General features: G+C 42.4%; 1 protein-coding gene across 1 annotated transcript; it reads right to left on the bottom strand.

Moving 5' to 3' along the window:
- Positions 1-300: 300 nt before the first annotated feature.
- ST8SIA3 (ST8 alpha-N-acetyl-neuraminide alpha-2,8-sialyltransferase 3) lies at positions 301-16,842 on the bottom strand. Its single transcript, XM_081150200.1, has 4 exons — positions 16,304-16,842; positions 14,835-14,954; positions 11,845-12,402; positions 301-9,361 (listed from the first exon to the last, which is right to left on the bottom strand). Exons 1-4 carry the CDS (start codon positions 16,480-16,482, stop codon positions 9,079-9,081), a joined length of 1,140 nt encoding a protein of 379 aa, XP_081006326.1. The 5' UTR covers positions 16,483-16,842; the 3' UTR covers positions 301-9,078.
- Positions 16,843-23,264: the final 6,422 nt, after the last annotated feature.

Below are 23,264 nucleotides of genomic sequence, written 5' to 3' on the forward strand. Positions count from 1 at the left end.
GATTCAAGGTACAGATTATTATTAATAACATTAAGGCCTGTTGCATGATTTGCATTTAAAGTACCTCAGGCAAAATTGTGTGTGGGAAGCATTTTTAGTTTTTGCTGTTAGTTCATGTCTGTTGGCAGCCAAGTCCGACCTTTCTGGAGTCCCACAAATCTCCAAGGAGAATTTTTTAAAACACCAAGGATGAGGAAAAGGAGAATGGATGCACTTCATCTTTCCACTGGATGAAGTGTGTTAGTGTGTGCATGTGGGGTCTTCCTAATGGGACAGAAACAACCAGCAGTGTTCTCCAATGCACGATAAACCAGTTTATTTAAAAACAATGCATTCAGTACTGTGTTTGGCACATGAGGCAACGAGGCAGGCACATTCACACGTACAGGTACACGTGGGGAGCTGTCGAAGCAAATCATTGCATTTCTTCACAAACTATAGTCACAATGCACACACGATTACCTCTGCAAAAGAAAGATGACCGTCCTTGATCACCAGGAAGACAGAAGATATTTACATGTTCCTCAGTCCAACAGTTCTTTCAGGTCTTCATGGCTCTGTCAGTCTGGCAGCTTGTTTTTAAGGGCAGATGAGACTGCCTTTCACAAGAGACGTGAGCCTGATTCCTAAGGGCTGAGGCTTCTTCTAAAGAGCAAGAAAGCTTCTGAAGGGGGTGGGAGGGAATGAAGTCTTCAATGCCAGTCACTCAGCATAAAATAGCATTTTCCAAAACAAATGCGTCAAGTGTGTGGGGGGCAGGGCTTAATGGTTATAACAATATAAGAAGCATTTATTTTTCCCTGACACATGCTTCTTGCTCATTTCTTTAATAACTTACATTCATTGTTCTCCCGAGCCTTTGGACCTTTTGGCTTCATCATTATAGAGAGCTTTGTTCTTATTTCTGCATTAAATAGCATTATTTAAAATGATGCTAACATGAAATGGTGAAACCAAGTAGGTTAAGAGAGAGAAGACATCACAAACATTCTCTTGTCTTGACTTCTGATTTTTGCTTTCACAATGGATTGTCAACTTCCTTTTTAAAGAGTGGGGGCAGCATGATGTGGTGGAGCAGAATCAGTGTTTGGGACGTCCATACTCCAGTTCCATTTAACTAGCTGGGAAGTAAGTCACTTCCTACTTTTGGAATCTCAGTTTTCACATCTCCATGTTGAGGATGTTGATCTGGAATCTAGACCTGAGATAATGTCTAGACCTGTGAAGTTCTGCTGTGTCCTACGTGAGTAAGTGATGCTGCAGTGTGATGTTTCAATATTTTCGTTCCGTGTCCTGGGAGAATTTCAGTGCTAATTGCTCATGCTTGAGGATTGGATCTAAACCCATCAATAAACCACTCCCAGGGCTCTTGGCTGTCAGGCTGCTTCTCTGAATAGTAAGGGCTCAGATCTGGATCTTAAAATGTGGCTAAAGAGCATTTCTGACATGAAAACCAATTATTTTAAGTCTTGCAAAATGGTCTAGATTCCAGATTTCAGAGGGAAACCTCCCCTTCCTTTTTGCAAGTACATCAATGACTTTATTCCACCTACGTACATTGACTAAACTTCTCTTCCCATTATCTACCAATTTTCCTTCCCCACTTCCCTAGCTAACAATGCTGTGAGAGTGGCTGATCCCCCAAGGCTGGTTTTACTGTGAATCTGTTTATAATAAAACGGGGCCTGCTGGCAGGTCCCTTCTGCTTATGTTCATGGACTTATCTCATTGGTGTCCAGAAAAGAGCCAGAGAATGAAGGTGTACTTTTTTCCCCAGGCTACATGCAATTTGTTGTGAATACAGAACAACATCTGAACATGTACCTGACTCATTTAAAACAAAATGTAGCTTATTTAGTGTAGAGAATCAAGCTCATTTAGATGACTTAAGGAGAACAGCAGACAGAGGTGTACCCTGGCCTTGTAAACATAGTATAGAAAATGTCCAAAGTGAATTTCAAACCTTTACAGTCTAGCAATGCCTTACTGAACCTATAGGATATTTTACTACAGCAAGGGAAGTAGAATTGGTCCTTTATGATCTAATTTTGATTTACTGCACACAGAATAAAAACGATAGCCACTTATTGTGAGGGATTAAGTACATTTTTTCCAGCATTGCCTTCCAAAGGATTTAATTAAACCCATCTAAGAGTGGCTTTTATCAGAAAAACCTTTAGTTTGCAAACAAAACTTGTTTGGTCACTCACCAGGGTATCTGATTTCTAAACACTCAGTAAGTAGGATCTTCACTTACAGCTAGTGAGGAGGAAAAAGGAAAGTGTACTGTTCAACACCCAGGGAACTGCAGTGGCCAAGTGTTCATTGGTAGTTTTTATTTTCAGGGACCCATGCCTTACACTAGCTTAGCTGAGGGCAAGGCGTCACATGACACCTTCTTCTGCAGTTTGCCCAGTGGTGTTTCTTGAACATATGGAACTTTTCTGAGGGCAAATAAAGCCCAGCTGAGTGCATACTCAAAGCCTGGGAATGAGGTGTACTTAGGTGGGTATCCTCTGGTAGAGACATTTGAACTACGGAGCCTCTCTAGGTGTAGTGGGGCCAGGTAAGCTCATTGGATGTCTTATTCTTTCCCTGTTCCTTTGTGGGCACTAATTTCTTCTTGATGCCTGTGAATTTTGTGTGCTGTCAGAAGGATGAGAAGCGAGTGCTCAGGGAAAATTAGTGAAGTGGGGAAATAGGCGATAGGCTACAGGATATGAAAAAAGATTATCCAAACATTGTTTCAAATGGCAGTCAAATAAAAATGTTTACCTGGAAGGTCATCCTTAGAAATTAGACAAGCCATGACTAATAATCTCCTAAGGTACTGAGGAGTATGTTGAGAGGTTCCTAAGAGTCACATGGCTGCTAGAAAATATTTTGAACACCTAGGGTCTGTAGCCTCTGCGACCCAATAATATGCTAATAATTAGTAGAACTAACCAAAGTAGAAATGCCTCCTTGAGGGGAGGGGGTACTTAGGAATTCCTCCAAAGCCACTGATAGTCTCTCCTACTTGGTACTCACTGATTCAGAAATTGATGGGCTCTTAAAAACATTTCAGCTGGTTGACATCAACTTAGTAGCTTGAAATTGGCTATGGTGAGAGTATTTACACCACAGAAATCGGCAAGTGCTACAAATCAGGGCTTCATCATTCTTCAGAGCCAATTGTTGAACATTTAGCAGCACATCAAAGAGCTAAAATTGTTTCTGAATCTCACAGAAGGGAAGTTAAAGGAGCCCTTTACTATCGCTGATGATTAAAGGCTCTGCATGTGCACAGCTATAGAGAGGAGCCAGGCCAAAATTTCATTAGGCACCTTAGTAAAGGTTGGCACAAGGCAGCCAGTACCAATTGATAACCTCTCATATACATAGTTGGTCTTAGAATTTTAGCTCCTTGAATTTCTTTTTTTTGATTGGTTTCATTTTAACCTGAGGACATTTGTATGGGTATTACCTGGAGGTTGGGAAATCAGCCCCCTTTAGGAATATTTTAAGCTCTGGGAATGACATCCAAGTAGACTCTGGATGATTAATTTAACTTCCCTGTTTCTCTATCTATTTGTAAAGATAAGTTACCTGAGATCTGCCTCTCAGTTTGAAATATAAAAAAGCTGGCCTAGGGGTAAAATATATTAAAGCTATGTCTCTCCACTCTATCTTCAGGCTTGCATTCATTCTGACTAACCAGTTACTCTTTGCTTACAAATTGGTGACTGGTGACTTCAGCCAAAACAGTTGAATGACTGAGTCACTAAGACTGTGTCTGTGTTGCCATGTATCCTGATAACTTCAAGGAGCAGATCTGCTATTAATCGCTTAAGGAGTGATAAGCATTCAGCTACTCTGGTGATAATGGTATATATGACTTTGCTATATATCGTTGGTTCCAAAATGCTAGCTACATCAGAATCACCTGGGATTTGTAAGCTGGATTTATCCCAGGACATTGAGTCAAAGGTGTGGGTGGGATGGGGCCAAGAATTGTATGTTAAAGAGCTTCTCATGTCACCCAGCTTTGTTTGGTGGTGGATCAGCAGCATAATCCAGGTCCTAACCCTACAACCTTTTGTGATCTTAAATTGGAGACGGTTATTCTATGACAGGCTCTTTACTGATTCCACTGTAATCAAGAGAATGAGCATCATTAAGGATAAAAACATCTATTCAAACACATGTATCTTCAATAATTCATTACAATAAAAAGACATTTTAAGAAATACTGCATAATACAATAATGACATTCTAAAATTTGCTGTAGCAAAGCAGAGTGTGAAAGAGGCATATTTAGTCATTTTGGTCCTTGGTGTCAGTTCACCTGTGGCCTTGATTAATTGGGCCACAGATCCCAGACAGGTCAGTCAGGTGGCCCAGGGGCTCTAAGTCCCCCGTACTTATGATGCTCATCTGAGTTTTCCCAGTCACACACTCATAGCCCCAACTCTCTTTGAAATAAAAAAACAAAAAAAAACAGTTCTGCACGTTCAGGGAGAAGTAGAGGCCAGACATACTTTTGCCTGGCACATTCACACAATCAGGGGAAAAAGGATTTAGAGATCTAGAACTATACAGAAAACTGCTCAGTCTGTCATTTTGCACATGAAGACCCAGCCCAAATTATTCATTATTATTTGCACATCTTAGCATATTGAACTAAATGCAATAATACAAAGTCTGCTGTTGAAATTGCTTACAATATGGAAGGCATTGACATAAAGTATTTCTTACTTCAAGGGGTCCCAGCTGAAAATTATACATGTGGAGAAGTACATAACTATTCTCAGTATTCAACTTTTAAACTATGCATACATATCACTAAAACAAGGTTTTATAAGATGAATAGATTATTGAAGGAGATTCCGGCTATCAACGGTGAACTGTCAGTAACTGAATTGTGATTTACCAGAATCATAATTTACCAAGGGGTTTTTCTCTCATTTCAGGGGAGAATGTATGTTATTATCAGCAGACATTGTATACCTAGGCAGGCATCCCCTTTATTGTTTTGCATTAAGAAGTAAATAATTTGGGGGGATCTTTTTTCCCTACTTTGCCACTTTTGTAACTTATTTTCTGTGCCTTGTGAACCCCAGACCAAAATCACATTTGCTTAGAGCCCATCTTCATTTGATACTGATAAGGGTATTAGATAAGGAGTTAGAATTTCTCCACTGATCACCTATATGCAATTGTGGCAAAATCACTTAGCTTCTCTGTTTCTCCATTTCTTATTTGTAATGTCAAGAATTAGGACTAGAGATGCTCAAAGGCTCTTCCATGTTCAGTGTCCTAGGGTTCTACCATTCTTTCCCTGCTTCCTTTGGCCTCAGGTCAATATCTCATTGCTGTGTAAGAGTGTCTAATAATTAGTACCTTGCCCAAAGTCAGAAGAAATGCTCTTCCATTCCTTGGCTTCCCCACCAAATAGGTTAGTCCTGTCATTCACATTCATGGAAAACTGGCTGCTTGGGCACAAGGAGGCTGAGGCAGCCTCTCCCTTTGCACATTTTGGATGGTAGCCCCACGGTCAGGTGCCTGACATCAAAGTCACAGACAGATGGCACAGTGGTCACAGCACTGCTAGGCACATGACACTACTAAACACAGTACTTTTACAAAGGTCAAGGATATTTAAGACACAGAAGCAAAAGCAGAAGAACCATAGATGTTTAATTATCAGATATGGGAAAGATTTTCTGGATGTGGGAGGCATTCTTGGTATCCCATTTTAATTCTGTCTCCCTTGGAACTACATGTCTGCACGTGACATTCAGAACATCTGGTGAAAACAGAATAACTAGCATTAAGCAGGTTGCTAAATGTTTGTGGGGTTTTTTTCTTTCTCCAACTGATTTGGTTATTTGTATTGGTGCCATGTGTAGACAGTCTTAGGGGCTTTAGGTGAAATTTATTCCAGTAGTTGAGGGTGGACTCTGCTGTGAATATCTGCAAAGAAGAAAGGTTCTGACAAAAGGATGCGCTTAACCTAGAACCAGTAAAAGAAGGATAATGAAAAGGCCAGGGGCTTGTATCTGTAGCTCAATCAGGAGTGGGGACCCAACTGATTCAGCTACAGGTCCTGTGTTCCAGTTCACTGTGCTTGACCATACAGGCCTGGAAGTTCTGGTTACTTGCACCACTGCTTTTCATATCAGGACTCGTGGGATCCACCAACTGTTTTGGTCGTGACAGTGGTTATATAGGTTTAATCTTTGAAATAGTCTTTAAAGATAAAGAGATTTTGTATGATCAACTAAAGGGTGTTTTTCTCCATGCTGGAACTGTAGGTGAAGGGCATAAAACTGCCATATATTGAGTGCTTACTACATGCTGAAAACTGGGATAAATGCTTTACCCACATATCACATCTAATTTTTGCAATAGGAGGGAGTTAGGCTGTATACAAATAATTTATAAATTATGAGAATTGTGGTTAACCGCTGTGGGAGGGCTTTACATTTTCTACAGAGATTTTTAAAGAAAAGGGAAGGGTGGTCTTTTTGGATCAGGAAGTCCTGCCTGGAAATGGGATAAGCCTGATCTTTAAGCCCATCTAGTTCTGGGAGACAAGCTGGTTTCCTCAACATTTTGAGTTCTTGTGAAAATGATAGATGAAATGATGTTGGGAGATGGAAAAGTCTTCTCACTGTAGATTAAGGTGGAGCGAAGAGTGAAATGAGATTAAAAAAACCCCAGCAAACACTTGGCTTTATGATGAGATCTAATTTAAATGGTCTACCATAGACCACTTAACTGGTTGTAAGGATTTGATTCTTAGCTTTTTTTAACCTGTCTGGTTCAAAGTGTCTATGTATTTATATTTAGTGAAATCTAATGGACACATTGGGATTAAAACTCTAGAGTAAAAATCTGGCCTGTGTAGTATTGGCATTAATATCACTTAGCTGTTACCAAATGAATTAAGTGCTTAGGAAGAGCCAACTAAACATTTTGTCAGTTATCAATCTCTCAGTGATCCTGACAGAACCCACTCAGCAGGAGAACTGTAGTACTGTCCTCTTTAAAGTGACAGGAACAAGTGTGGTGTGGTTTTGCTAGGCATCAAATTATGCCATTGAATTAAAAATTTAAAAAACATTTTCCCTTCTAATTATTCCAAATATCAAGCTATTTTAGTGTTTTCCATTTGGAAATACCTATTCCAATTTCTTCTCATCTATTTGGATGATTGCTATTCACTAATGTTGTAAAATGTGTCACAGTTGGTAACGTGTTTGAGCCTATATGGTTTTTCTTTCATTAGTTAATATCTGGATCTATGTAGGCTTCTCTGATTAGCTTTTAAAAAAATTAGAATAAGAAAGCTCCCCTTCAGAACCAGGCAGAACATGAGCATAAGGACTGTGTCTTTCCTTACTGTATTTGGTTTAATTTTAGGTATGATTATACTTTCCCAAAGAGGGGTAGTGAGCTGGTTACTGAATTACAGCAATTATTTTCAACAGTATTTGTAACATTGCAAGAAATCTGGATGAGATTTCTGGAAAAGCTACTCCACCCAAATGAATTACAAATATGCTTGACTGGCATTTGGAAAGAAGAAATTCTTATTAAAATTTAACATCAACTTGGCCAGACTTGGGGCTGAATTGGAAGAACAAAGTGCTGCTCAGTGAAAAGCCAGGGAGGGAAGTGATGTGGTTTCTACTTCTAAGGCTGAAATAATGAAAAAGAGAATGGCTCACTTATTCCTTCATGGCAGGTCTACACATCTCAAATTCCAAGAGTTATTTAGTATCCCATCTTGCCACTACACAATGGCTTTTCCTTTTGAAATGCTTAATTTGTAGATGTATAGATCTGATCTCAGTGGAAAAGGGGAATATCCAGTGTCTACAATTGTCTTGAAGAGAGCAAATGTTTCTGGAGCAGTGCTGGTGGACACAATGATAGTGAAGGTGACCTCACTGAGCACTAGTCACATGAGGGCCTGGCCTGGCCAACCTTGAAGCTTCTATTCTGCTCGAATCCTGCTGCTTCTCAAAGGCTCTGAACGGGCAACATGTTTACAACACTTTAGGCTATATGGGATCCATAACAACTTCTAAGCGTTCTTCTTCTTTCTCTTTATGACCCAGGCTCTTAAGCTGATTCACTGCATCTATATTCTGAGAGAATTCCCAGCCCAGTGCTTGAGCTGGGGGTTGGGGAGGCACTAAACCCAGGCTGGAATGCCCTTGCAGATGTGGCCACAGAATGATTTGCCATAATGGCACTCATGTCAAGTGGCCATTCCACCCAAGACATAGGCTTTCTTTGTGATAGTGGAAGACACACTGCATTATATGCCACTCACACACAGGGACCAGTCTGCTGTAGAATAACTGTCTGGACTAGTGAGAACTTCCTAAAGGCATTTCTTATCAAAGTAATCATAAGAAGATCCATCATGATTTGCTCTGTTTGTCATGAAACGTCAAAGTTGCCCAGAGCCTTGAACACAAAAAAATACAGATGCAACACATACAAGCAAAGCTAATTCACTATGATTCCTAGCAAATTATTAAACTCCATGGCGGTGGGGGAAGGAGGGCGTGGTTGTAGGGGGAGACAAAGAGATAGAGGGAGAGAGGGGAAGGGGGGGATAGAGAGGGAGAAATGAGATATGCAAACCAATTTTTTACGTTTCCATTTTGAAGAGCCCAATCCCATACAAGAAAAATGAAATTCTGCCCAAGTAGACTAGAGGCCTCCCATTATGAAGACTATATCTGAGCAAAGCTGCAGATACTCTAGGTCTAGTCCTCATAAAAAACAGGAGGCAGTTTATTATTAAAATACAAACATGAAAATACTTCAAACCATTTCATTAGCAGCATGGTTCCAAATGCAACATTCCCTTTATCAATCAAGTTTTAATCATGTGGTTTCAATGCATATATCCTGCCAAGACCCTAAAAGAGCAGTACAAAAGAGGGAGAAGACATCTTTCCTTTTAAATGGCAGACAGTCCTTATAAGAAATTCTCTAGGGTTCTATTCTGATGACTACTCAGTTGGATTTGGGGCACTTTTAAAGCCACCATTTGGCACTTTCTGTTCGGAGTTCTTAGGCACAGTGTGACAGAGTCAGCTTGGTGAGCCCTTCCCCGTGCATTCGGTACAGCAGCTGAAACTCAGCAGGCAGCTGGTGGGACTCCTGCCACTTGGTGGTAAATTTGGTTCCTTTTTTGTCATAGTAATGGTATGGAAGATCTTCCCTTGTGTTGGGGTCAAATCCAAAAGGCCAAAATCCATACAAGTGGATCTCTTCACATATTGCTGATGCAAGGGTGTACATGAGAATACCTGTGCTCAGCCGTTTGGGTGACAAATGTTTGTTTTTCCAGTACCTGTGGAACAATAAGTATAGGTGGATTCAGAGGCCAGTGTTGAAGGTTTCAATCAGAGAGGTCATTTGACTTGTCTGGGAGGTCAGTTTGTTCAAGCTACTCTGATAGTACTTGCTTTGAATCTATCTTTTAGACCATAAGACACCTCTGGGCAGGACCAGCTATATATTTTGAGAGACCAAGTGAAAAATGAAAATGTGGGTTGTAGCAGATTATTAAACCAGGAGCCATGCCCTTCTAAGAACAGGCTTCTGTGTGAGACACAGGTGGCATATGTTTGAAGCCAGCCCTGCCTCTGGGTTGCCCTAGAGAGTGGTGGCTCTGACACATTGGTGACACCACAGAGGCCCACCAATGAGAATGACTGTGCTTCTCCTACACAAAGGGGCCTTGGGAGTGGGGAGGGGGTTGTTTACTCTAAAGGGACCTGTGTCACTTCCTTACCCAAACCTAGAGATTAAACCTTTCTTCTTGGGCTTGGCAAGATTGTAGGGCCTTATTTTTTAATACCCTCTTATAAAAAATCATATTCTCTGCTCCTTTGTTTTCTAACTAGGGCTTCCCAAGTCCTTCTTTACCATGTCAGGACCTAAGAAAAGTATTTATACACTTTCTGAATTAAAAAAAGCTAAATTATGGTTGTTGTTCCTTCCATACTTAGATAGTATTTTGAAGCCTACTTTCCAACACTGCCAAATATTTGAGACTGCTTGTGTGTGTGTGTGTGTGTGTGTGTGTGTGTGTGTGTTTGTGTGTTCTCATTGGCTGTGTGGGCAGAATTAAACTGTTCATGAATCAGTTTTCTATGGACTGTATTTCCTTCAAGTTTTTATTGAACCCAGGTGCTTGGTTCAAGCCTGCGTGGCTGTGGGACACTATGGCTAACACTTTGGACCTTCTGAAAGGTTGGGGGCAGGGTAGGCCACAAAGGCCAATTTCTTGAAGTTTCTGAGCACATACAGTTCCTTCACTACTTGAAGGCTTTTAAGAAAATCCTTTCCCATTCCAGTTGAAATGTAAACATTCAGTCTTGGTTTTAATATTCTAACTTAGGAGTTAGAATGACTGGTGACAATACAGCTGAATTTAAATAGAGCAAGAGGGGAGCAAAATGATGAGGTCAGAAGATCACAGGAGAGGCCAGCTTCTCATTCTGGGTCTGCCCTTTTGTGGACAGTGACGCTGGGTAAATAACTCCTGTTCTTTGTACCTTAGTCCATCTTTAAACTTAGGAGTTGGGAGGCATTACCTCTTAAAAAGGCAACCATAGAACCTGGGAAACTGGGACAGTCCCAGTTTTTGTCTGTTGTCTTCCTCGTAATGATTACTAACATCCTCTCTCCCTCAAAGAAACGTTTCCATTTGGACTAAATGATGATGTCACCCTACCTGTTAGATACATACCAGTTTGTCAGACAACGATTCTTCCTTCTATGAGAGGTCAACTAAACAGATCTTAAATTTGGAAGACTTTAGAGGACTACCAGATGGGAAAAATCTACTATGAGATAAAAATCTTTGGAATTCCCTGTTTTCACCAGGCCTCCCAGAACCCACTGTAACTTGTAATATCTGGACAGTAAGTTAGGACATTTGGGCTCCTTGCATATGGGGAAATTAGAGTTGAGGCAATTTCTTCAGATGATTTAAAGAAAAAAAAATCCTACAACTAATCTTGCTCTATAAAATGCCCCTGGATTAGTGGTTTCCAATTCTGACTGCATATTAGAATCATCTGGGGAGTTATAAAGATATAGCAAGTGCCATCTCCTACCCTCCTCCTCCACCAGACAAATTACAATAGAATCTCTTAAAATAGAGCCCAGGCAACAGTATTTTAAAAAGTTATCCAAGTGATTCTAATGTACAGCCAGAGTTAAGACTCATCAGACTAGATGAAAATATTGCATTTCTGGTCAATCTGTCCATCAAATTACAAGGGATAACAATGAGCTCATAAAATACTATTCACATATTCTGGCACTGAAATCCAAAATTACAAAGACAGATTATGCAATTTATGATTTTTCTAGGTGTTTGTCTAATTTTGGACATCTATAAAAGAACCTAATTATCAAATAGAGAACATTTTAAGGCAATTCCATCTTTAAAAAAATGCTTGATTTGTTTAATTTAGCAGTTGGCTTTATTGGGACATAAGCTATCCATTTAAAGAAAATTCTTAATCTTTAATGATTTTCATGACTGCTCGTGGGGGTTTCCACTAAGGTAGAGGACAGAGAATAGAGAGATGAGGCTGGTGAACCACCAATTCCCCCATTTGACACTTGATGACCAACTAGGGGTAGGAGATTGAACTTCTTACCTAGAATGGTTCATCCATTCATTACAAAACATAGGAGTTTGCGCTAAAATACTAAGCTAACCACAACAACTAACTAGATAGCTCCCACTCCCAAGAGATTACAATATTGATTTGCCATCTGGTGGGGTATGAGTTAAAGGCAATAAAATATACACACCTGTTGACATGTTGCATTATATTCCCAGGCCAAGCCAATTGGACCTTTAACTGACCTCTGTGTTCAACAAAGAAGTCAACTAATGTCCTGGTAACAGTTGCTGAAGTGTGGAAGAAAAATGCAGGGATCCAAAGAATGGCCCCATCGAGCTTTTTTAAACTGAGGAAAAAGTTGTTACGGTCCTGAATGGTCAAAAGATTGTTGTAATATTTTTCCAGGATGCTGGGGTTGAAGGTGGTAAGGTTGGTTTTCCTTCCAACATCTCTTTGGAAAGCCTCCGTAGGGGCGAAATTGCAACGAAAAACAAAATCTGACTTATCTATTTCTTGTCCACACCGGCTCCCTGTCAGGATCCCACTATTTCCAACCACAGCACAGATATTATAATGCTTATTCACAATGGGTGACACTTCTGGAAGCAGTGATCGGAAGTTATTGCTAATAGAGAAAACATATTTATGGTTGGAATAATCATAGTGCATCAGTTGTCCGATCCGAACACTATTCTTGGTCAAAGAAAAATTTTTTATTACATCGACATGCTGAAGAATTTCTTGCCTAAAATAAAAAGAAATTCATTAAATGCATCCCATTCAAAATTGATTTTCCATCTTATGTCTTATGCTGCCATTTCATTCAGACAATAATCATAGGCACATTGAATCCAAGAAAGATTATACATTCATAATAACTGTGGTTGTTGTGGGGAGACTGTTTCAGAACCTACAGATGTGTTACTCTCTCAGTCAAGTTGTGTGTTTAATACTTCAAGTCTTGTAACTGTTATAACTTACAGCTGTAGCTGCCATTCTTTGGTTTTCTGCTCTACATGAAGAGCGTATTTGATTAAGGAAAAGGCACAGGCCAAACTGTGTCAGAAAATACAGGGAGACAATTTACAAAGGCCTCAAAAAGCTCACATTAATGCACAAATATTGGTGACTTAGAGTCTGTTACTGGGGACTACTTGTTTGCTATTGGACTGCAGTGTTCAAGAAATATCAGATATCACTGGTGTCCAAATAAGAGCCAAATAGATATGAGTCAGTATGGTACTATCTATTATTAAAATATGAAAATGATAATGGCAGTGGGTGTAGTTGAATATTTAATAGAAATGAGATGATAATCTCATTAAGGTCCTTTGAATAATGAAACAGGAATATTTTTCTACTTGATTATATAGAAACACAATTTAGTTGGAGATACCTAATCCTCAGAAAAAGAGGCTATTGTAAATACTGAAAAAGTGTATACTGAGAATTCAAATAAACAAGGCAAGGGTGATACTTAGTACTAATTTCAGGTTGCTTTCATGTTGAGCTTTAAGTAAAATTAAGCATCTCTTAAAGTCTCAGCTATTTAAATTATTTAAAAGAGACTAGTAACATGTTACTTTGCTATTAGATTCTCCAATTCTAAGAAATCACATTGAATTTTCTGTACATTTTGCAATAAAAAATAGCAGGATTAAAACTAAATGCTTTGCACATCATTGCTTTACCTAGAATTTTAAAAAATTACTTCATTTGTCAAAGTATAGAGCAGCATTAATACAAAACTGAAAGTTTTAATATAAAACTTCCAAAGTTACCAATACTGTTCTTTACAAGCTGTTCCAAAGGTAAAAGTAAGTTTAAAATGATTCTGGGAAAATTAAAGATTACCTAATACATGGATTGAAAGGAGGGAGTTTTGAGAAAGAAATATTTTTCTGGCTGGTTATTTGGGTCACATGGCCTAGTATGGGAAGAATATTTTTATTGAATAAGAAATATATTTTGGGAAAAGGTATGACGTGTTGTACCCATTAAAGTTTTCCAGGTTTTCTATAAAATTAATATTGGATTAAAAACCTAATAGTTAAAAAGGCACTTCCTGGGTTTTAGAATTAATCAATTATTGTCATAGACTAATTTCTAATTAAACAGTGGTTTAAAAGTTTTAATCATGATCACATGATTATGTAAAAAAAGTATGTCAACTTTTTAAGTAACATTTTCATGACAGCATGGATATCTACTAAATTTGTTTTAATTCTGTCATTAAAATAAAAAAGAGAGAGGGCAATAACTAGAAATGCTATGACCAAAACACAATCTCCTAAATAGACTGGTAACATATGTATTTAAAATAAGTATTCACACCCCTAATGAATACACTAGATGGCCTACATTCCATTTAGCAGCATAACCCCACCAAGAAGGGAGGAGTAATGACTTACCTGGGGTGCTAAAAGTAGACCAGAATCACTGAGGAGAATAAATAAATTTCAATAAATCTAATCCTTCCTCCCCACCTCAAAAACAAAAACAACCTAAAACCCAAAACCAAAACCTCAACTGCTAACTCCCATCCCACCCCTCATCAACTCCTTCATGTATAAAGAAGGCTGCTACTGACAACTAATAAGAATGATGTTGGGTAGCTTTTACAATCTATTAAAAGCTGTCAAGGTTTAATGAAAACAAACAGGCAAAACCAAAACAAAACCATACTTAAGTACCTGCATATATTGGGGCCAAGATTTTCATAGTAATTTGACAGGGATGGATCATAGTATTTTCTCTGTGTTTCAATGAGACAATACTATTTTATTAAAAAAATTTTTTTTCAGTAGGGGAATGAAAATGCATTGGGCAGTCTTTTTACAATTAACTTTTTTAAAAAAATAGATGGCTTTGGCAGTATTAGCCATGCATGTTAACTATAAATTATGGTGCTCAACTAAGACCAAGTTAGGGAGGATATTGGAAATATATTTTTTCTTCCATTCAAATTGGTCTTCCTGACTATTTTATTTTATGAGAGCGCACTGCATACATAAAAAAGGGTTACCAGCCAGCCTTTGTATGGTCAGGCCAAGAAGACAATGCAGATATATCTCAGGGCTGGGGACAGAATTTTGTTGTTTTGGATTATTTTGTTCTGTTTTCTTTTTTGAGCTCCAGAATTCAAAAACACTTTTGGACCTTCCCCCCCTACCCTACCTTTGATGTAAAAACGCTGTCCGATTAAATGTCCACTTAGGTTTCTCTTGGAGTTCGTGGGTCAGAGAATTCGTAATGGGCACAAATGACGGATTTAGAAACTTCAGCGCAAACTGTGACCTGGAGAGGAGCGTGGGCACACAAACATGCTGGCCTCAGCTGGGGGGAAGCCAAGCTGGCCATTAACGTCCGCGCGGGGCGGGGCCGCTGGCGCACGCTCAGGCTCCGTCCCACCCCGAGCCCCCTCTCATTTGGCTCACCCTCTGCCCCCCCTCCCCCGCCACACACACCCGGGAGGAAGAAAAACAGCCAGGGAACCCCGTCTCCATTGTCCATCCCTCAGGGTGCGGGAGACCATAAAATGGCCGTCTCGCGGAGAGGAGAGCCGGGCTGCAGCCGGCGCGCCGCTCGAGCCGGGCGCGTGGTGAGGACCAGGAGTCAGCACCGCGGACAGCGGCCGCGCCCGGCGAGCGGGTGCCCCGGCGAATTGATTTTTTCAGAAAGGGCGAGAAACCGGAGACCTAGGGGAAGGCTAGGGGTGGCTTCTGCCTTAACCTCTTCCTTCCCGGAGCTTAGGTCTGAATTCTTCCCCTGTCTTCTGACTGGGGACCCCAGAGGCTACCGGCCCGCCCTGCTCTTCTACCCAAGTGGGGCTGCTTTAGGGTTTGCACCTCTGGCCCAGCTGGGACCACAGCATCGCAGCTTGAATTTGCCAGCCGCCCTTCGGGAGGCCCTGCTGTGAGAGCTCGTAGGGGGGTCAAAGGTAGGGGCAGGGGTTCCCCATAAGCTGCGCCAAGCTGCGCCTGGAGCCTGCCCCCTGCCCAGTCCAGCCTTGCTCCAGGCTGTGGCTTAGACTTGGGACGAGGGGGGGAGGCCCTTAGGAGCGCGGGGGAATTGCAGAAATCCCGGAAAACGGGGGGTGTGGGGGGCTGGCGGCCTGGGTGAAAGGATCGAGGTAGAATGCCCCAGGGGCTTGGTAAGAATAGACCCGCACAACATTTGATGTGAGGGAGGGGAGTGGAGGAGACTGCACGGGGAGTGAGGCGCCTGCGCCATTAAATTGCCTCTGGATCGCCCAGAGCCCAGCCTGGAGCCCTTGGACAGGGCCCAGGAAAGGCGCTCACCTCCCACACATCCATCTCCCGGTTCACCTCCCCTTCCCAAGCGCTCACACTGCTGCTCTCTCCACCATCATTCTCCTTAAACCCTGCCCTCATTTTGGAAATGTGGAGGGGGAGTCGAGGAAGCATAGGAGAAATGCAATCACATCGATTAGTACAACGGAGTTTAGGGGCTTTGGGTTTAAATAAATAAAATAAGGGAGGAGGGAGGGAGAACCGGAGAGAGGAATGGAAAGACCACACAGTTTATTGCCCAAAGTATCTAGGAGAACCCCAAACCCCCCCTCATCGCCCTCCCCCACACCCCATAAACCAGATGCCCGAGGGAGCTCGGAGGCCCTCACTCACCGGAATCCCGCGTGGAGCATGTACATTCGGGGCGCCCCCGGGCTGGCGTACTTGGAAGTGGTGAAGATGTTCTCCTTTTTCAGGGACACGTAGCTGATGAGCGATAAGATCAGCAGGGCAACACTGAGCATGACCAGCCCCAGCACGCTGGCGACCCGGGCCATTTTGCAGTTTCTCATCCCGGGCTGGGCTGGGATCAGGAACCGCGGGGAAATCGGTCCATTGAGCAGCCAGCAGCTCGCTGGCGCGTCAGGGTGTTTGAGTGCGTGTGTGTTCGCGCGCGTCAGCGCGTGTGGCGGGGGAGGGGACCGGGCCACGGAGCCGCGGAGCCACGGGGGCAGCGGGGAGGTGTGCGGGCGGGCCGGGGCCCCGGAGAGAAGTGGGACCCCCAAGGCCGGGGCAGGCGGGCCCGAGGCTGAGCGGGAAGATGGAGGGTCTGCGTTGCGGCGCCGAGATGGAGTGCGCAGCGCTGTGCGTCTCCGGCTGCGGGCTCAGGCTCCCCCGCGCGTTTCCAGCGAGGCTGCCATCTCCTCCGCCGCCTGCAAGATAAATGTGATTGGAATAATGTTACAGTTCGATCTAAGCACAGGATTTAATTAATGAACTCTAATCTCCCAAATAACCGGGGGGAGGGGCGGGGGAAGGAGAAGAGTAGGGGAATTGGCAGAGGCAGGGGAATCGAGGCTGGAAGGCTGCAGCCCCGTCCACAGCCTCCAGCTGAGGGGTGCACGCGAGGAGGTGGCTGTGGGTAGACAGAGGCCCAAACTTAGTTGAACGGTCCATTCGTTACTTTATAAATATATCACAGAATAGACAAATAACTGGATTTGCTGTCCTGAAGGATACACACCAGCTGGGTGCTTCTGAGATGCAGGGAGAGTAGTTTTAGGAAGGCAGGCATCTGAAAGCTTCTCTCCTCCCTGTGGAGCCACTGCCCTAGGCCCCACGGGGTAGCACCTTCCCCTGATCCCCAGCAAAGAAGGACTGACCAAGGGCTGCCCCAGCCTACCTTGGAGTACTTAAAACCTCCTTGGGATTTTCCAGAATCTCTCCTCTGCCTCCTATGCTTACTATATACTTTGCTCCTCTCCAAAAGATAGGTAGTTCTGGCTTCCTCTCCTTTGTCCACAGCCCAACAGTCCCAGCACAGGGCAGGTGGCCAACAGGGTGTGGCTCTGAGTTCACCAGGCATGGAGCAGTTCTCCCTGATCTAACTCTGCATTCCCCACTTTTCTGACTCATCCCTGTGGCCAGGCCTTGGGGATGGGCCACCTGACCTAGTCCTGAGAAGCCAAGAAGCTGAAGGCATTATAAACCTTGTCCGTTTTAGTGTATTTTAGCGTAGTTTTTAGTGTACATGTCCCACAACAAAAGGCAAAGGAAAGGATGTACGTGGTGAGGCATTTTCCTATAGAAAATGACAAAGATCAGGAAGCTCTTTGGTTCTCTTTATAAAGCAACATTATAGGGTTTCCTGGGTCCTATGATATGGACTCATTCTATCTGGGTTTAAAAATTGATCTGTTATTTATGCTTAGCACCTCTCTGTGAACCTTCTAAGGAAAGTCCTACTAGGCTGATTCCCATATTGCATGTGGGTCATTGAAAATCATACGATGTAAAGGAACAAAATTAGCCAGAAAATGAACAGGCCTAGAGGTGAAAATAGATTGCTCAGTAATTACCAGAGGGAAAAGTCCAGGGGATGGTACTTCGAAGAGCAACTGTGGCTGCTGGACACAGGACTTTTCACGCTTAGGATTATAGCAACTTACTACATTAAAAACTAATTAGGATATATTTTTAAAAATTACCAAGTCAGACCAGTACAAGAGTGTAGAAGGGTGAAAACACAAAATACAAAAATGAAATACCCCTCTGTCGTAATGTTTTCTAGGGAAACATTGTTATTTTGCACACAGTACTTTCCCACACCCATGAGTGCCCACTTTTGCAAACATGGCTGTGTTGACATGTGTAGTCCCTTAACAACCAAGAGTTACTTCCCCACATGGATGGGGAATTCTGGGAATGACAGTGTCTTTTGTTAGAAGCAGCCTGATTCATTCATTTATTTCTGTTTTCTTTCATCAGTTTATTAAATAAAATGTATTGCTTATCAGGCACCATGCTGGATAGATATAGGGGCTGTAAAATCACCCGTGACCTATAATGCGTACCATCTTTTGGGGGAGTGAGGAGTAGCAGCTGGCAGTCCTATGTGAGGAGCTCAGCAAAAGAAGCCTGGCGAAAGAACTGGGGAATGAGCTCTGCCAGCGAGGGCATCTGAGCTGGGTTTTAAAGGACTAGGGATTCACTAGGTAAAGAAGTTGAAAAGGGACATTCCAAGTAGAGGGGGTCTAGGAGGCAGGGAAGATTATCGTGGGCTTGGGGCACAGCAAGAGGCATGAGGTGACTGCCACAAAAGAAGATCCTGAAAAGGGAGTTGGGGTCGGATTGTGAAGAGTCCTGGAAGACATGCTAAGGAGATGGCTGTATCCTAGCAGCTCTGCTTGGGCCATCCAGCATTAATAGAGAGAAGTGGCTCAGTCTGATTTGCACTGAATGGATGTAGGAGCAGCTGGAGTCAGGCCTACCGGGAGATGGAAACAGCAGCTGTTCTTGTGAACGTCAGCTGATGTGTCCATTGGCTCACCTGCCTGTCCACATGCTAGAAGCCCCAGTGTGCCTTAATCTGTCTGAACCAGTTGACCATTTTCTGTTATGAGACACTCCTGAATAAGGCATTAGGGGGTTGACTTTTGGAAGGGCAAGTGACCCCTCCTAGACAACACAGATCATAGTGCAGTGAGCTCGAGGGAGTCCACTGGGAACCTGATCTTTGGCCATGTGATTGGAGTTCTTTCTGCATATTATTTGCCTGACTTCTTAGTTGCTGGTAGACCTAACAATGGCCACAGAGGAAAGATCTTGGAATCCTCTGGGTTTCTACCTCCTGTTTCCTTACAGGAGATAAATACTTTATGAGTTCAGAGGTTGGAAAAGCCATTGTGGTCAAAGAAAGCTTCACAAAAGCTCTCAGATGGATCTGGAACTAAAAAGATGCATGGAAGTTTCCAGAGATGGAGATGGTAATGGGGCAGGGCAGGAGGGGACAAGCAGGCTGAGAAAAGATGTGGAGGCTGAAGAGGGAAAGGCCAGCGACTAGATAAGCCCCCTTGGAGTACAGTGAAAATGGCCAAGATATAGAGAGCTCTTATGGGCCAGGTGCTTTTTATACATTATTGGTAATCTTTGCCCCGGTCTGGCGAGGGAGGCATACTTATCCTCACTTTGTAGTTGGAGAAACTGATGTTAAGGATTCGCTCAAGATAAAGCCTCTTTGACTCTAAAGTTCCCTATTTCCACTTTTGCATACTGCTTGCAAGGAGGTCCTAAGACAGAGAACTGGAAATGTGTGTGTGCCTGGGAAGGCTGAAAGCATTGTCCTTTGGCAGTGAGAACCACTTAATACTACTGATGATGATGATGTCACCTCACATTTATTGCATACCCGCTGTGTGTTGGTATTACACTAGGCATTTTACATAACTGAGCTCATTCAATGTCTCTTGTATCCCTCTGAGGATATAAGGACTGCCACCATTTCAAGGATGAAAAGCTGAGGCTCAGAGAGGTTAGGTAACTTGCCAAGGTCACACAGCTAGTGACTTCAGTGTGTTCCATTGGCATTCCAGGGTCCAGAGGAAGAGGAGCTTAAATAGTCTCCCTTTGTCATTATGGGGTTACTGAAGAAGAGAGTGCATAGTAGGCTCTTTAAAAAAGCTATTTAATCATAAGGGTGGAGAGGTGGGGACAACAAGGAAAATATCAGAGAGACACATCTGAAAAGCAGTGGACTTCTCTGGGGCTGGAAGAATGCTGGGTAAGGCTGGAGCCTGGGGACAGAGGGCTAGCCACCCTGTGGGGACAGCCGGGAGACAGCATCTTACCTTCACTGTATCATTTAATGCCAGCACAGCTGATGGTCAGTGTGGAAAGAAGGCAGGGAACTTTTCTGTTTTACATTGTACCTTAAGTCCAGGCTTGGGAGAAGGTTGGTCTCCAATACTGATTGGAGAGAAAGGTTGTCCACCTTGACTGGGATTCATGAGTTGGCTTGCCTATTGAAGAGACCATGTTTAATTAAATTAATTGTTTAGGTATAGATTAATATTAACACGTGCACATAATACAAAATATAGAGCATGGAGGGAGGGATGCACTCTGAGCAGTAAAACTCCCTTCCATTTTTATCTCTGTAGAGACAGCCACTGTTGCTGTTCAGAGATACTCTATGCATCCACAAGCATATGCGTATGTATTAATTTTTAAAATGTGAATTCTGAGACCAGTTTGAAGTGATGTTTATTTCAAGGTTTTTGTCTGTATCTTTACAAAAGACATTTGCATAATATTTTAACATTTCAGATGTTTGTGACAATTACGTTTTTTGGAAGCTGAGGGATTACTCATTTTGCACCTCCAGACAAATGCTTTCCTTAAAGCTCAGTGAAGCATTTCTGTGTGAAAGGAATACAAGAGCTTCGAATAGCATTTTCTTCATTGAATAAATAAAACATATTTGGAAAGCTGTCTTAAGGCTTTTTTTGTGGCCCAGTCCCTAGGAAATGGTTTGGAAGGAGCTATTATGTTGAATTGTGTTAATCTCCTGGGTTCTTGCATAGAATTTCGACTTTTCAGATGTTTGCAGCAATTACTTCTTCTAGAAGCTAAGGTATTATAGTTGGAGAAGCTACTTGAAAAATAATCTTATAGTTAAGTTTGAAGCTATTGCTATGTCTATTGTGCCCCTTTATTGCACTGACTGTGGGTATAGGAAATTACCCACAGTTAGAGCAGGTGCAGTAACATTACCGAGGTACCGTCAGGGGCGGTGTTTTAAAAAGAAATCTAACTTTAGCCTTCATCTTGAGATTTTGGGCAGTTCTTTGTCCCTTGTGCTTCTGAAACTTTAATTGTCAACAGCATATCTTTGAGAGCAGACCGCTCCCTCCACTTTTTGTATGTTACAAGAGAAAATGGTAAAATTTCCATGTAATTTTAAGGTCTGCACTACCGCTTGCTGATTTATTGACGAGTCCTGCTTCCTCAGAGGGAATGGTAGGAACTGTTGAAGGGTGGACTGACAAGGATCCCCTTCCCTGGCTCTTGACCGCCTCTCCCAATTATAAGCACAGACCCCTACCTGAAATTTCTTGTGTTCTGTTCACAGGGAATTCACAGGGATACGCATTCCCTGGACTTCCCTGTATTGAAGGACTCAGTCTCAATGTGCATGGAGAGAGATTGAGCGACACCTGCCTTAGATCATGGACCTCCATGTTCTATATCAAGTCGTGTTCACAGCAATGCTATATAATAGTATTTTCATTTGTTTCTATAGATATGGGAAAAAAGACTCAGGGAAGGTAAGTAGCTTGGACAAGTTCACAACATTTAAAAAATTTAATATAGGACCATATCACTGCACAATTATTTCTCTTCTCTCCAAATCTTGGTGCCTCCCATGCCAGAAGCTTAGGGTCTGTATATGGAGGCATGAAAGATGCTTCTTGGAAGTGGATGTCTCATTTCAAAAGCCACGGATGTGGTGCCCACCTTGACTTTTGTACCCCTTTCGGGGTGTCTGAGCTTCTGTTTTGAGGAGGGCAGTTTTGAAGCAAGCCTTTCCATAGGTGGAAAAGGTTGGGCGGAGAGTATCTTAGGAGTTACAGGCAGATCGGGAATGTAATTAGCACTTTCTCTCTGATAGCAACTGGAGTAGAAGGAACCAGACAGGCGCAGAGGCGAGAGGAGGGTAACTGATCCTCCCCGCGGTATCTCTGATGCTAACACCAGTTATCTGACACCTGGCTTCATTCCTGTGTAGAATTTTACCATCTTTTTATTCTTGTTCTGAGTTCAAGCTGCTTTTTAGAAAAGAGAAACTCAACCATTATGTGTGCTATTTCCTTGACAAAGAATTGTATTTCTTGTATTTTTGCTGAAGGAAAGCATCAAACAAAAGTGAGTAGAGAGCACGTTGTAATACTACTCGTCGCATCTATGATCATCTATGATTAAAGAAAGTCTCCCTATTGGAACTTAGTCACCACAAACAGGTACCACTGCTCACGGGGCGGGGGGGGGGAGGCAGGCGCTACCTCAAGGGCAGTCAGAATGTGGAAGATTGAAAGTATCGCTGCTTTTCTTGGAGCCTGGCATGATATATTATATATAGATAGGCTTATCCAGGCACCTGAATATTCCCCAAGATCGTCACCAAATTCTACTGCTGGCTTTGGCTCAGATCTTGGACAATTTCCCTCATCTGCCAGGGAATTAGACTTTTGTGATCCTGCAGTATCACCGGCACTCACAGGCGTCTCTTACTCTCCTCTGCTTTCTCCATTCTCTGTAACAATTAGGATTGACATGTCAGTAGGGACCTTATAACATTAAACTTACTTTTTAATATAGGAGCATCCTTCAACACTTTATTTTTATGTCGGATGGCTGTATAATAACAATTTTAGGTAAGCTTTGCAAGACTATGGAAACGGCATCTATTACAGATCCTGTGTAAGGCTGGCTGTGAAAAAGCGAGAGCTGCAAACAGCGTTAGGCCTTCAGATAGGGGCCGTGAGCACTTATCAAAGGGCTCTCTCTTTGTAAGCCCAATGTGGAAAGGGATGCTGGTTCCATGTAGGACTTTACAGTTGATAATCACTATCTTTAGGGCCATCTTTGGGGAAAAGATCCTGACAACCATATAAATCTTACATTTTTATAGCACTTCAATTTTTTTTCAAAGTACTCTCACATCTGTTAACCTGTCTTGACCTCCCAAGGAAACTGAGAGTTGGGCACAGCAAGTATTTCTATCCCGATTTCACAGATAAGACATAAGGAGGTTAAATCATGCAGCAGGGCAGGGGACTGAGGCTAAACAGCTATG

This window comes from Miniopterus schreibersii (genome assembly GCF_964146895.1).
Source record: "Miniopterus schreibersii genome assembly, chromosome: 10".
Lineage (NCBI taxonomy): Eukaryota > Metazoa > Chordata > Mammalia > Chiroptera > Miniopteridae > Miniopterus > Miniopterus schreibersii.

Excerpts from the sequence above, each read along its gene's own strand:
- ST8SIA3 (XM_081150200.1), bottom strand. The coding sequence starts at position 16,482 with ATGAGAAACTGCAAAATGGCCCGGGTCGCCAGCGTGCTGGGGCTGGTC. Across the intron at positions 12,403-14,834 it reads ACAGCGTTTTTACATCAAAG|GCAAGAAATTCTTCAGCATG; the intron begins GTAGGGTAGGGG and ends TTTTTATTTTAG. Across the intron at positions 9,362-11,844 it reads ATAATGCAACATGTCAACAG|GTACTGGAAAAACAAACATT; the intron begins GTGTGTATATTT and ends ATTGTTCCACAG.